Source organism: Ursus maritimus, unplaced genomic scaffold (assembly GCF_017311325.1).
Source record: "Ursus maritimus isolate PB19 unplaced genomic scaffold, ASM1731132v1 scaffold_24, whole genome shotgun sequence".
Classification (NCBI taxonomy): Eukaryota; Metazoa; Chordata; class Mammalia; order Carnivora; family Ursidae; genus Ursus; species Ursus maritimus.
The window spans coordinates 31,677,051-31,691,974 of record NW_024424897.1 but is presented as its reverse complement, the minus strand read 5'-3'; the positions used below and the strand labels follow the sequence as shown (position 1 = coordinate 31,691,974).

The window sequence follows — 14,924 nt, the reverse complement described above, 5'->3', positions numbered from 1 at the left end:
CTGGGGATCCTGGTATAATGTAGACTTTGCTTCCTCATGTCTGGGATGAGGCTTGAGATTTTGCTCTCCTAATAAGTCCCCAGGTGATGCCAATGCTCCTGGGCCAGGCACGGAGACGACCCTCCCCAGAGCTCCCCCAATTTTGCCATTAGTGCTTCCTTGTCCATTTCCCACAGAGGCTCTCGGTCTTTGAGGAAAGGAACAGTGTTTGGATCCCCAGTGCTTAGTACACTGCCTGGCATGGAGTTGATAATTAATGTCTATTTATGGACTAAATGCATGGGTGAATGAATGGGTGTGTGAGGTTTGGGAAGCCGTCAAATCAGCACTGGAGAGCTATCCTGGGCACCTGGCTGATCAGCTGGGAATGTCTGCTCTGGCAGGGAGGCGGGAGGGTTGTCACGGACAGCTGGAGGGGCCTACCATGATGGGGAAGCAGTTGTCTCCCTGGAGACAGTACTTGTCACACTGTGCTTTGGAGTACTCGCTGCTCCCCAGCTCGGTGTCGGGGGCAAAGTCCAGGTCATGGTCCACAACTTGACCCCACTGCATGAAGAGCAAGGACCTGTTTTGGTCCAGAACACCCTCCTCATTCAGGTAGTCTAGGATCTGGTTGGATACCTCGCGGGCCTGTGGGCGGAGAGAGAAGGGGAGGAAGGATTGGAGGAAGAGGAGCTTTGAGAAGCAGATTCAAATGCAGCTTGTGGTGTACCTCGGGTATGACAGGTTCATTTAATCCCCATGACAAGTTTGTGAGGTGGGTGGCATTACACCTATCCCGTAGGCGAGGACACTAAGTCCTGCAGAGGCCAGGCCAATTCCCAGCAGTGCTGCAGCTGCGAAGGGGTAGGGGTGGGCCTGAACACGGGTGTGTGTGACTTGATGGCTTGCCAGGCCAGTGCCCTTTTCACTATGGAAAGGGAAAACAAAGACAGGCTCCTGAAGTGTCACTAAGGTGCCAGGTGTCTGGCAATAGGAGAGGGACTCTGGGGAGGGGCTGCCAACTCCGATGAGGCCCACAGATAGGACCTCCGGGCAAGCAACAGCTGATGCACCCCAGGGGCGGGGGCGGGGCAAGCGCGGGCAGGATGGGGCAGGGAGGCCATCTGCCTGGGACACCCCGGGGTATCTGGCCTGTGGGCAGCCCGGGCGCGACCACCGCGTGGCTGGGCTCCGGGCTCAGGGCTCTGCTGCCCTCTGGTGGAACTTTGGGGACCACGACCGGGGAACCAGTCCAAATCTCCATCTCCCGCTGCGGCCCCGCCTCGCACCCTCTGCCCTCCACCTTCTCCTTCCTTTCCACGTGTTTGGGGGCGCATCCGCGCCCTCTGGCCGCCCTGCCGCCCCCTGGTGCTCCGGGCTCCCGCCCACCTCGGGCGCGCCCTCACCAGCGGGACGGGGAAGCCGTTCCGCGTCCTCCCCGGCGTCCAGCCGAAGGGTAGGAGAGCCGGTCCTCGTACTCGGCGGGCAGCCAGCGCGCCAGCGCCCTGTGGCGGCGCCCAGCGCGGGTTCCTCCTGAAACCGAGCAAGACCGCGCTCAGCCTCGGCCCGGCAGCTGCGGGCTCGGCTTCTCCGCCAAGCCCGTGGAACCCGGTGCGGCAGCAGTCGGAGCCTCCCGCGGGAAAGGGGGCGCGGAGGAGAGGCCTCTCGAATGTGGGGTTTCTGAACTGCGTCCGCCGCGAAGGCGCGGGGCTGCGCTGCCGGTGGGATACAGAGGCCCTTTTAGAAGATGCGGGAGTTCGGGGGAGGGTTCCAGTAGGACGGTTTCCGGGGGGGCTGCAGGCGCAGGACGGTCGGGCAGTGGGGGCTCTGCCTGGAACACCCAAGCGGCCAAACCCCCGGCTGGGCAGGAGCGGGTGGGCTGGGCATGGCCATCGGGAGGGGCTGTCCCCCACACCTGCCCATGCCCACTCACCTGTTATTACAGTCTCCTGTAATGGTTCGGTAAGGACTGTCCTCGTCACATTTCACCACAGCAACAGGGGCATCGCAGCCCACCTCCGAAGACAGTGCAGTCAAGTCCAGACTGGGGTCTGAAACAGAAGGGACACCAAGCGGCTGAGTTCTTTCTCCATTCTGGGGCACTTGGGGGAGGCAGGACACCGAAACCAGAGGTGAACCTACATTTCTTGGAATACATGTCTATGTTCTAGGGAAGGAACTCTCAGGTGGTTTCTTGTTCATCCTGACAACTCATTAAAGTGGAATTTTAATTCCCATTTTACAGATAAGAAACTGAGGCCACAGTGCTCAAGAGACTTGCCCGAGGCCACACAGATAGTTATTGTGAAACTCCCCAGAATTGTTAATGATTCTTTATTTAGCAGGTCATTCGAATCAACAGATCTTTCTTTTAGAATGAAAATGCCCCTGAGAGGTCGAGCCCCTGTTAGTATGAATTAGTTTGATAAAACCGCTTTTCTTCTAAAGCTTCACTGACATCTAAAGTACCAAGCAAGCAGGAATCTAGATAAGGAAGATGTTGGGAAGGGATAGGGAATTTTCAAGTGAGCAGCACTGAGCTCTTGGGAGAAGTAACATAAAGGGGGGCTTCAGGCATCCGAGGCATGGAATGGAGGGAACTGCTAACCTCCTAATGCAGCCCGTGATGCATCCTGGTGCCTGCATGGGAGAGAGGCAAGGGAACCTCAGAGTCTCAAAGTGATTCCTACTTCTCCCCACCTTGTCCCAGTTTTCTTCTTTTGGAACTTTGGAATTTGCCCAAGTCCTAGGCCAGTTACCTTCCCGGACTTGATGTTTTCCCAGGGAGAACCTGCAGGCTCTTCTCTGGTCGGGACAAAACCCTTGAAGAGCTACGACATTTGGCCGGTGGCGGGGGCGGGGGGGGGGGGCAGTGGACGGGTTGGAGGAAGTCATGATCAATCCATTACCTCATTGTTTCAGCTCAAGAAACAAGATGGAAATCTCATCTCCTGTGACATAATCCCAGTAAATCCCCTGATACAGGTGGCTTAAATGTCTCCTTTATAGACTGTAGTGGTGGCTCCGTGGTTTGGGACAGGGAGCCCATGTTTATTGACTTTAGCACTTCCTCTGGACAGAGGCCTTACAGATGGCATTATACAAAGAGCATGAATGTCCCCTCATTTGGAGTTGGCAACGTGACCGTGCTGGGCCTGTGTTCCTTTCTCGGCCAAACACCCCCCCACCCCCCACCCCCCACTGGCATAGCTGTCCTCTCTGCCCCTCCTCACTCTGCAGATAGGGCTCTGAGAAGCCGGGAGGGCCCCTCCTGCGAGGTGCTCCTAATAGGAATGCAGCTATCGATGTCTCCTGCTCTCTCCTGCGGAGAGACGGCCCCTTCCTGCCGTCAGAGGGTCGGTGGGTTTTCTGTACCTGTGACATTGGTCAGGGCCACTTTCTGCCTCAGTCTCTTTAAGGACTCCTCCCACACCTGCCCGTTGCGGATGGCTGTGCGCGCCCGGCCTCGGGCATGCTTGAAGTACTCCGAGAGCTGTCGCGTGGTGGGCTCCTCAGAGCTCATGGCCGTCTTCAGCCTACGGCGGAGAGCAATGGGAGAGTCATGAGCTGGCCCCTCGAGTCCAACCCTGTAGAAGGGGTGTGAGGGGATGTGTATCTGGGGAGGAGCCACAGGGGGTGTGGGCAGCACGCAGGAGACAGGCACTCCCTGTGCTCTTTTCTCATTTCCCTTCGGATGCCTCTGGAAAATCTCTTCTGGGAGGAGGAAGTTACAGTGTGTCTCTGAGTGTGTCCGGTTCTGAGAAAGGGCAGACCGATGGAGGTGAGCGCTTCCTGAATCAGAGGCTGAGGGTTGTAGCTGTGCTGGCTGGGTCAGACTCAGTGGGGGAAACTTAAAAACACCCAAGCCCAGATGTACTGATTCAGACTGAGGAACACCTGCCCATGTAGCTGGCATCTCGTCAAACCGTGTGGACCGAGAATTCGAGAACTAGCAAGCTTACGGGCCTATAGTTCTTCCCATGGAAACATCCTCAGTTGCATGTAGCCCTAGGGCTGTGTGGGGTTTGTTTGCACGTGGCTGTAGCATCCGGCCTCTTAAGGACCATTTTTGGGGCAAGATGTTCAGCCTTTTTATTCTTAATTTCCCATGTGTAAATGTGTAAAATGAGAAGCCCAAATCCCTGCTCCTAAGAAGTTTGTGACACACAGAGGTGACTGAGTGCAAGGTGGGGTCAGGAAAGTCCCTCCGTGAGAATCCACCACCCCCTCCCTGGGCCTCAGTCCCCTCAGGTGGGAGAGGAAGGGTTCTGCGAGAGAATGTCTATGGCTCTAAGACTCTGAGATTTTGGAAGCGTTTTGGGGGGACAGCTCACTGGCCGCAATACCTGGGCTGTCACTATGGATCAGGTTCTTACCTATTTCAAGAATGAGGGGCATGGTGTCTCAGCCGAGGGCCTTCCTGGGCACGCGGGACAGGCACAAGGACAACTGTGATGACTGGGCCCTAATTAGCAGGCCTTATCCCGACCAGCCTCCCCCAACCTCAATAAAAAAAGAACCTAAGAAAAGAAACCCGACTGTCTTTTGGCTGCTGTGGCAGAGACAGCCTGGCCCCGTGGCCCAGAGTGTCGCCCTGTGCAATACGGTAACCGCTGGCCACGTGTAGCTATTTAAATGGAACTTCATTAAAATGAAGTTACATTCAGTTCCTCACCGGCACTAGCCACATTTTAAGTGCTCAGGAGCCATGTGTAGTTCGTGGCTCCCGTATTGAACGGAACCGATATAGAATGTGTCATCATCACAGAATGTTCTGTCGGCCAGCACTGGCCGAGAGTTTGAGCTTATGAAACAAGAGTTGAACTCTGGCTGTTCTGACTCCTGTTTCGACGCCTGCCACTGAACTAATTGCATGCCCTGGGCAAGTTACTCAACCTCTCCGTACCCAGCTTCCTTATCCATAAATGAGGATAATATCAGTAACTTGGGCTGAACCACGCTGTTTAATCATTTTGACCTCAACAACAAGCGACTTCATATAGGTCAAGTGAGCTCTTCATAGGACTGTGGGGAGGAGGGAGTGTAAAGCGCCGGAGCTGTTTCAGGCATAGAATAAATGCTCACGTGTGTTGACATCAGCGCCATCAACCTCACGAGCCAGGACCCAAAGGGACCCCCCACCCCAGAAACAAGGTGGGGTGCTGGGCCTTGTAGGGCTCCACCCGGAAGGTCTCACGCAAGGTTCTCTGTGCTCGTCCCGCCTCCTCTGCCCTGAGCTCTGCGTAGCCCTCCTGCCTGAGGGCAGACCCCCCAAGGGACTTGCCTCCTCCTTTGCTCAGGGCTGGGCTCCGTGGGGCAGTCAGGGTTTGGAAAGAAGTCTATCCATCTGCATGCCTGCACCCTCACCCTGGCCACCATCATGTCCCATCCGGACGGCTGCAGCAGCCTCCTGCCTCTGCTCCCATCCCCCTCCCCGTGTCCTGTCCGTCCCCACGCAGCTGCTGCAGTGAACTTTTTAAAAGGAAAAGCAGACCCTGGCACTCTGCGTGGTAAAGCCCTTCATCAGCTTACCCCGGGACAGGGATGAACCATCTGCTTACTGCACACGTGCTCCTAATGTCGCGCCTCCACTGCCTCTGTCTAGCTCCCAAACATTGGAGTCATTCCAATTCCTCCCCTGCTCCCCCTCTCCCTCCAGCAACCACTGATCTGCTTGCTGACTCTATGGCCCTCAGGACGCACCTCTCTCTCTCACCAGTATGTGCTCCTCCTTGCCAACCACCTCCACCAGCATTGGCCTTCTTAGCCCCCCAAGCCTCTTTGCTGCCTTACCACATGTGCCTTTGCCCCTCCCAGCCCCGGGGATGCTATCCCGCTGGCTCTCTACATGGCTGGCTGCTTCTCATCCTCAGCAGGCTTCCCTGATCCCTGACCCACAGTAGCAACCGTTGCTCTGTGTATTTCCCTCATTGTCCTTTTCACAAATCGTGACTCGTTGGGTTGTGTTCGTGTAAGGAGATGTTTCCGTGCGATTCTTCATGTCTCCATGAGGTCCCCGAGTCCAAGAACTAACCAGTGGGGATGAATCTCAAAGCAGGCCTGGTCATCCTGGGCACAACTTACAAAGGAGGTGAGGAACCCTGATTTTGTGGCTTTTACTCTAACCCCACCTTGGGGCTATACAAGGATTGAAGTTAAGGAGGGAGAGAGAATGTTCATTTGGAGATGGTTGCTGAAGTCCCAGGCACTTCCCTGCTGCCACCATGGGGCTTCCTCTGTGCATTAATTCTGGCGACAAGGGCCTCAAGAGGAGGGCCTGACTGTGTGTCCTAGAGTCATGGCCAGTGGTTGATACCTGCCCAAAGAGCCTCAAGAAGTGGTGGCTGGACTATGCACCTGAAAGAGTGAGCCAGACAGGGCAGCCCTGGGCAAGATCCACACATCCTCTGGCAGCGGGGCAAAGCCTTTAGTCTTCTGGAGCCTGCTTAAAAGGGACCTGACTCAGGAGGGGGCGGGGAGGTGAGACAGTAAGCCAGATGCTTCTGGGCTGAGGGCTGGAGCTGTAAGCTACTGGCCAGAAAGTTCTCTGGGTCAGGGAGCTGCAGCAGAATCTCCGAGAGAGCTGACAATTGCCCGAGGTGGGGAAGAGCTTCTGACTCCCCCAAGGCACTAAGTTGTGAGCTGACTTAGACCTTGCCTCTGGCATCTCTCCTCCCTTCCCCAACTTAACCCTTATGGAGTCAGAAACCTGTGCTGGGGGGGGGGGTAGGAAGGAGCCCAGGAAAGAGGGATGAGCAGACCGTGCTCCCTCTCTCACTATAAACCTAATGCAGCTCTGAGCTGAGGGACGTGAGAAGCTCTGGGCTTGGTCTCCTTACGCTGCTGACATTTGAATTCCTGAAAGGACACTGTTCTTGGGCCTAGAAGTGACCAGAAGACATGTTGTCATCTAAAAGTCAGCAGAACAGTTCTGGGACTGCTTGGGAGTATATTCAAAGGCCAAGGAGGAAGGAAGGCCCAGTTCTAGCACAAAGGGACGGCAAGAGGAAGGAATATGGTGGCTTTCTGCTCAACACAATGGCTGTTCTTGTTTGTCCGCCTTTAGCTGGACGAGCTTCCTGAGGGCAGGGACCCGGTCTGCGTTGCTTATTTCAGAGGTCCCAGCCCCTCATGTGGTTGGAGGGTGGCTCACTCTGCTGGTACCCTGTGGGGTCCCCAAGCACCCTCGGATCATTTTATGGGGCTGGGGTGCTGCAGCCCTAGCCACCCTGGGTGCAGCCGCTGAAGGCTCACAGCTGAGCCCTTCTGGTGTGATTACTGAGCCAGTCCTTGCTCCACTTCTTCCTTTGACCTCTCCGTCTCGTCCCCTCACTTCATCCACGGCTTTCCTGAGAGCACGCCTTAGTAAGTCACCTACACGTGAGTCCACGTCTCAGATTCTGCTCCCAGGGAACCGGACTGACGTCAGTCAATATTAGCTGAAGGAATGGAGAAATTGTACCTACAAGCTTTCTGAGACTCTGGAATGCGTGACCCAAAGAAACATTTGGCCACGTGGAAGAAAGTACTTATAGGATTACATCAGACATTCTCTTCAAGGTGATTTACAGGCTCGGGATTTTTAGGACTTGTGAGCTATTATTTCTACTTGCCGCACGCGGTGAGCCAAGGAGGTGGGGCGGTGGTAGTGCCGCTCATACAACTGCTTGGCCCACTGGCTTGTCAGGCTGGCCCAGGTGTGCTTGTCACTAACAGGAAGCCTAGAAGGGGCGGTATGCTGTGTGTGCATCTCACGTACCTGGTCCGGGATTCCAGGAAGGCCTTGTTCACTTGGACCTTGACCTGACTCACAGCATCCGAGATGGCAGCAGTCCTGGTGGGCGGTGCTTGGGGGGGAGGGCAAGGAACAGAGCATCTGACACCATTCCTTCGAGATACCCTCCGCTTCTGTCTCCCTCTTTCTCAGCCATTACCCCACCCCTCAAATCTGAGCAGGCAGAAGATTGAGATTAGGAAGCATTCACAAGAATCCTCAAGGGGAAAAAAAGCACAGAATAGGAAGAATACTCTCTGAGCCTTGCTAAGATGTCAAAATTTCTCCTCAGGAGTCTACTAGAATACCCAGGGCTGGGATTAAGGTGGGTGACCCTTCAGGTTGGCTCGGGCTACTGGGCTGTGGGGATTTTTCTGGTTCTTGGTGAGACAGATGCTTAAGCCCATCAGAGGGCTTAGCTGATCAGGGCCCCGAAGTAGAGAAGGGGATGGCATAGGGTAGAGGTAGGATTGCTTCTTGTTTTCACTTGTATTGGGGTCTGGAGCATGGGGGGCAGGACACATTCTCTGAACAGGGCAAGTCTGGTGGGCTAAATGGTGTTCCCCCCCAAAATGCATGTATTGCTAGAACCTCAGAATGTGACCCTATTTGGAAATAGGGTCTTTGCAGATGTAATTAATTCAGATGAGGTCATGAGGGTATGGGATTAGGGTGGGCTCTAAATCCAGTAACTGGTGGCCTTTCAGCAAGAGAAGAGGATACACATAGAGAAGTGTGTGAAGACAGGGGCAGAGGTTGGACTGATGCAGCTGTACCAAGGAGTACCAAGAATTGCTGGAGCCACCAGAAGCTAAAAAGAGGGAAGGAAGGATTCTTCTCTAGAGCCTTCAGTGGAACAGGACTCTGCCGACACCTTTGTTTTGGACTTCTAACCTCCTGCACTGTGGGAAAATAATTTCTGTTGTCTTTTTTTTTTTTTTTAACATTGATTCATTTATTCCAGAGGTGGGGGGAGGGCCAGAGAGAGAGGGAGAGAGAATCCTGAAGCAGACTCCCCATTGAGCGTGGAGCCCGATGTGGGATTTGATCCCAGGACCCCGATATCATGACCTGAGCCGAAATCAAGGGTCAGCCACTTAACCAACTGAGTCACCCAGGTGCCCCTTAATTTCTGTTGTCTTATGCCACCTAGTTTGTGGTCCTTTGTTACAGCAGCCCCAGAAAACCCATACAGGGAGACACTTACCATTTGCGGCCAACGCTGCAGCCTGGAGCAAGGTCAGGGAAGCTAAAAGGGCTGGGAGATGGAGGAGGACCCGCATTGCTGAAATGAGACCCAGGATCATGTGTGAGCCTTGTAGAGCTCGCATGGGAGGGACTTAGTCACAGAAAGGGGATGGTAAAGCAGAGAAGGCCCAGGGAACAGCAGATGCCCTCACGTTGGAGCAGAGAAGGGGAAACCACAGTAACAAAGCACCTACCATCCATGCAGACCCATGCCAGGTACTGGCAGACATGGAAAGAGGCAGAGCTGGAAGGGAAAGAGCTCAGGCTTCGGGGTCAGGAGGTCCTGAGTTGTGCCTCTGCATTTGCTGTAACTAGCTCTGTGACATCGGGCAGCTTACTTAACATCTCTGGGCCCCTGGCCTGCCAAGTGAGGGAGTCAGACCAAGTGACCCAGGATGTCTGCTTCTGCCCTGACAGTCTGTGACCTGAGATCCTGCACCTGTCTTGTCACAGATGTGAGAAATGCTGTTACCAAACCTGGAACACGGCTTTGGAGCTCCCCTCCCTCCTTCCCTTGAGGATGTATTGCATCAGGGGAGTGTGACTGAGCAGCAGACACTCAGCTCCTCCCTTCAGAAATCAGCAGGGGCTTCCCTCTTCCTCAAAAAGCCAATTTGATGGGAGCATAAGAATGGAAGTTGTGACAAAGCTCAGGGTTCCCCTGAGCCCACAGCTTGTTCCAGGCCACCTGGAGAGATTCCAGCTCTCAGATTAACCCCTTCATTGTGAGCTTTAACCCTGAACCTAAGTCATCAAACTAAAATTCATGCAGCTTTGTTTGCTGATGAGGGGCTTTGGGGCTTAGAGTGTTCATGAGGTTTGGTGGAACAGAAGCAAAATATCTTTTGAGAGATTCTAGCTCCAGCCCAGCGAAGTGCCCATTGCATGCAGATGGAATGATGCTGTGTTTAGACCATACTCCTGACAGCCCTCTGAGGTGTCACAAGTGGGCACGGGTTCTCCCCTCTGTGTGCATTCACTGGCTGGACTCCAGAAACACACCAGGGAGAACATCTCAGATTGGCTGTCCCCTCCATATCTACTTGAAGCTCGCTACGAGAAATTGCGGTTCTGGAGCTTTGCCAGAGAGGCCACCCAGCTGGTCTTCTGAACACCCTCCGGATGATTTCCCCTTGAGTTAGGCCAGCCCAGAAGAGAACTGTGTATCTAGACCAGGTAATTTTGGTCTAACACTCCCCCAATCTTTCCCTCTGTCCCTTCTCTGATTCTCTTACCAACTTTTATCTTGTTGAATATACTTTTTGTAAGCTAACTATAGAAAACAAGGCAAAGTATGAATAAATATCTTTCTGGCCAAGATTCTCTTTGGCACTTCTATTTTTTTCCAAAAGGAGTTCTCAGATGGCTCAGTGGGATCCTGTCTTACACTTCTATGACCCCAAGTAGAACCGTGGTCCTCCTCTTTGTGACTTGAGGGGAACTTTGAGTCAGCAGAAATCTGCCCTTTCAGGCACACAAAGATGATGGTTTTGGAGTAAAAAAGTATCATATATTTTTTAAAATTCTAGTAAAAACACAGCATAAAATTTACTATCTTCACCACTTTCAACCATCCAGTACAGTAGTGACACGTATATTCACACTGTTGTAACAACACATCTCTAGAACTATTCCATCTTGCAAAACTGAAACTCTATACCCACTAAAGACCAACTCCCTTTTCCCTCTTCCCCTAGCCCCTGGCAACAACCATATCATTGGTTTTTTTAAAGAGGGCTGATGGCCACACAAGTATTCATTAGACCACTCTTCCAATGACTAGTAATAAATTAAAAACAAAAAGTAAAATGTTAGTCTATGAAGAAGGGCATCATCTGAGATAGACTGAGGAAGAAAAAATATCATAGCTGAAGGCATGGCAGTTGAGAAATCTGAACAGGAAAAACAACTTCCATGCTCATTTCTCTTCTCCTTTCCTTGGAACCCCCTTTATGCTCCCCTCACTGGGAAGTAGGGAAGGGACCTCAAGGCCAAAGTCAAATTATATTCCATGTCTTGGCCAGTTTCCCTCGTGTGTTTGAAGGAAGGATGTAGGACAGAAAGCAGAGCCAGGCAAATGCAAGTTCCTGCCACTGCACTGGAAAAAAGATGTGCTAAAAGGTCCTGGAAGATCTTTGGACACCTGGAGGTACACTGTCTGCAGCCAGAGCCAAGCAGGGCGGAGGTTGAAGGACATGGGGCTTCGGAGTGTAAGAGGACAGCAAGAGGCTTCTGTGATGTTTGGATATTTGTCCACATTCTTATCATCATGCTCAGTGAAGAAATCATTTTCCAAGTCCTTTGGAAGCCTGGAGGCTTCCCTGTGACATGAAGCATTATCTGGAGACAGAGTCACAGCCTCTGCCTCCCTAATGGCAGGTTGGTCCCCAATTCCTTGCCTCTACTCACACTCTCTTCTGCAGAGCCTGATGAACTATTTATTCTTCAACAGTCAGGCCAAATGCTACCCTCTCTGTGAAGTGGATAGCAGATTTCTCCAGGCAAAGCTAGGTCATTCACCTTCCTGTCCTCTCATAGTACTCTACTTATATCACGTATCACTGTTTTCATGTCTGTTTCCCCTATCAGACCATGAGCTCCTCAAGGGCTATGTCTTACTTACTTTTGTTTTTTCCCATGCTCAAGCCTACTGTTGGTACATAATAGGTGTTGGGTATATGTTGAATGAATGAAACTCCTAGGGAAGAGACGTTTAGCATCTGGAGGGAGCAGAGGGTGAGGGTGGTCCCTTAGCCCACAACTCAATGTGCCTACTAATCACCTGGAGACCTTGTTAAATGAAAATTCTAACTCAGAAGGTCATAGAAGGGGCCTGAGAGCCTGTACTTCCAGTGGGACCCCAGGGTGATGCTGCTGCTGGTCTGCTGACCACACTCTTGAGTACCAAGGCCTTCCAGAGACAGGCTTTCAGATTTGCTGAGAAGTCACTGAGAGGGGCTGCAGGAAAGCCTGAGAAGGGAAGGAATTAGCAGGATCCTTTCCATGAGTGGCAAGAGCTCTGTTGAGGTGGTGGGATGAGCCAGTAGGAAAACCAACAAACACACCATAACACTTTGAGCAGCTCCAGGATCAAGAGGAAAATAGTGAGGAGAAAATTCTTATCGAGATCTCTTTAGAAGAAACAATCCCACACCTCAGCCACAGGGTTTGGGACACCCAATCACATAAAACACAGTATAATCCAACCACTCCATTCTCCCAAAGTGAAGCCCATTTAATATTGTTGCAATTCATATGTCTGATTAGGAATCAGGTGTCCACAAGGGCATTGAAGACACCTGGGACAAGACATTCAGGGACAATTAGGTTCAGATATGCTAGAAATAGCAGGCATGCGATGCTGGAAACAAGATAAAGATCTGAGACCCCCCACTTAGGGAACCCTTAAAACACAGCAAAATTTTCACTCTAATTTAGAATGTCACAGGATATCACATTAGTCTCAAGAACACCATATGGAGAATCATTCTGTTACTATTTATCCCCAACTCTCTGTGTTATCTCTTAGGCTTCAGTTTCTAAAGAGGATGGATGAGTGGTCTATGGTACCTTCCAGACCTAAAAGTTTATGATTCTGTGACTGTTTTCAGACTCAGAAAAGCTGCCTTGCACCGCAGTGGATTTAATTACATTCGCCCTTATACCAAACAGGGATGAACTGCCATGGTGGCAGCCAAATCTGGCACCAGAAAAATACCCAATGAAGACAAGTCCAAATGCAGTACCAAGATTTCTGAGAAGCCTTTAGGAGATTTCATCATCAACTTTGCAGAAATCAGGAAAGATTAAAGTTAATGAGTCTTACCTGCCAAGTGCGTTGGCCTCTGGAGTTGTTCTGCTTGGAGGAGCTGGCGTTTTATAGCTTCCACCAAGAACCTATTTCTGGGAAAGGCTCAGAAGGAAGGATTTTGAGGGGCTGATGTGGCTAGGAGGAGACACTCAGGTTCAGCAGGAAACACCCTGTGACTGCGGGCGGATGCACGAGGAAACTGCAGTGATTGGTTGATGTAATATCATCGACCGAGTAAAGCAGAACACTTCTTCCCATTTTCGAGGTTAAATACGTGGTCCTGCTGCAGTCATGGAAGGCAAAACTCCAAACTCTGAGCCCTTTGTGGGATCCGAACAGCTCTTAAAATTAGTAACAACTGAATGGCTCTTTTCCCCGTTCATTTATTCACTACTGTCCTTTGATCCCTCCCGTAACTTTCACCCTTCTTTGTAGAAGCAGATAGATTTGTCTTTTGGATTTAAAGCAATTAAAAAATCTGACTTTTTTGGGTCAAAACTTCAAAATGTTGCCCCCTTTTTGGCCACCAGAGAGGTCAGAACTCTGGACTTGTTGCCATAGTGGTAGATTAAGTCCCTGCCTCTGTCTTTATATGGCTTTGGGTGAGTCATTTCCCCTTCTGGTATGTCACATTCTCTAGCTACAAAATTGGTAGTTGGTTTAGATGATTGTTAGGGTTCTATCACTTCATGCCTTCTATAGTGTGGCCCCTTAAAAAAACACCAATATCTGGAAACTTACTGATATAATATATACCACCCCTACCTCACTGAGTTTGAAATTTCAAATTCATTAGACCCACACAGGAAGGAAAAAGGAAGCCTTACAGAAGATGAAATTTCATCCAAATGTATTTTACAGACAGACAATTTAAAACATAAGCTCTTTATGAAATTATACCTTGATTTGGAAAGACTCTAGGAGACTGTCAGAAATTCAACAACCAAACATCAAACCCCTGGGTTTACCTTCCAAAAAATGATATCCCTTTTCTCCAGCTGATGGAATGTAGTTAAAAGCTGCTTCTCCTGTGATTTGCCCAGGCAAATGAACTGGGCATCTCAGAAAAAGGCAGCTGTCCAGGAAACATGAGTGAGGGACGTCAGGCTCTTCTTGTTTTCTTTGAAAGACATTTCTGCTCCTCAGCCAAGCATTGTTTTTCTTTGTCCGACCATTCCCTGAAATTTGGAGCATGTTTCTCAAGGCTCTCACTTCTGAGTTTCATGCTTTATGGGTTAACAAAGCTGTGTCTTTAGATGACTCTTGACCTAGTTGGTTTTGATTGATTTCAAGATGGAACTTTCTTCTAGAAGACCTATGGGATAACACCACTTTCCTAGGTACAGTATACAGTGAGCTGCTGGAGTCAGGGTAACAGCAAAAGGCAGGTCTGACTGTCCTTGGGTCTTGATCATCTTACGACAAGGTGTGATATGTCCTAGGCCTGACCTTTTTTGTTATGGGCAAGGATGGGGCAGTGTCAGCTCCAGGCCTCTACGGTCTTTCCTTTGTTCTTGGCATGAAGTATACGGGGAGGCAGTAACAGTGGACATATAACTGTCCTGTGGCTAATTTGTGTTTTCAGGACTTTGCTGACATATGATGACATGTGTTGATGGACTTATCTCAATCTAGTGAAATCTGTTTAGCCCAGTTAGATGTCTCCCTATTAGCGAATGGCAAACTGGCCTGAGAAATGGAGACAGGAGGTCAGAAAGTCTAGTAGAAAGCTAAAAAGGCCAACAGATTCTCATTTATAAGCACAGAGATTCCAAGATATCTTAGTAATAGAGGAGCAGCAGCTGGGAGGACCCAATGAAGATAGAGTCCATCTGACTTCAGACCTGGTTGGCTCTCCTTTATTACCATCCAGAATTAGAATTCTGAATGCTGCACACAAAACCTTTGGCTGATCAAAGGGACACTCATGGTCAGTGACAAAGTGGACACTCTCTTTCTATGAGATGATAGTGGCTCTCACCCTGTGCCATGGCCTCCCCACATCCCCACCATTTTGGGTGCCATCTTCCTTGGAAGCTTAGCCAGTCCCTTCCTCAGCTGTCTATTTGCACTCAACTCCCAGTGGCTTGGCGGTCATTCAGAGCCAGA

At 51.0% G+C, this 14,924-nt stretch overlaps 1 protein-coding gene across 2 annotated transcripts in view; it reads right to left on the bottom strand.

Moving 5' to 3' along the window:
• Nucleotides 1-9,288, bottom strand: part of LPO (lactoperoxidase) — a 24,087-nt gene extending 14,799 nt beyond the window's left edge. The window contains exons 1-4 of one of the 2 annotated variants that reach the window (XM_040639898.1): nucleotides 8,964-9,288; nucleotides 7,742-7,829; nucleotides 3,358-3,518; nucleotides 1,916-2,033 (exon numbers count right to left, since the gene is read on the bottom strand). In XM_040639898.1, coding sequence (XP_040495832.1) covers nucleotides 1,916-2,033; nucleotides 3,358-3,518; nucleotides 7,742-7,829; nucleotides 8,964-9,087 — 491 coding nt within the window. In that variant the 5' untranslated portion in view covers nucleotides 9,088-9,288. The remainder of the gene's footprint in view (nucleotides 1-1,915; nucleotides 2,034-3,357; nucleotides 3,519-7,741; nucleotides 7,830-8,963) is intronic. The other variant, XM_040639899.1, reaches the window with a different exon arrangement.
• Between the last annotated feature and the right edge of the window lie 5,636 nt (nucleotides 9,289-14,924).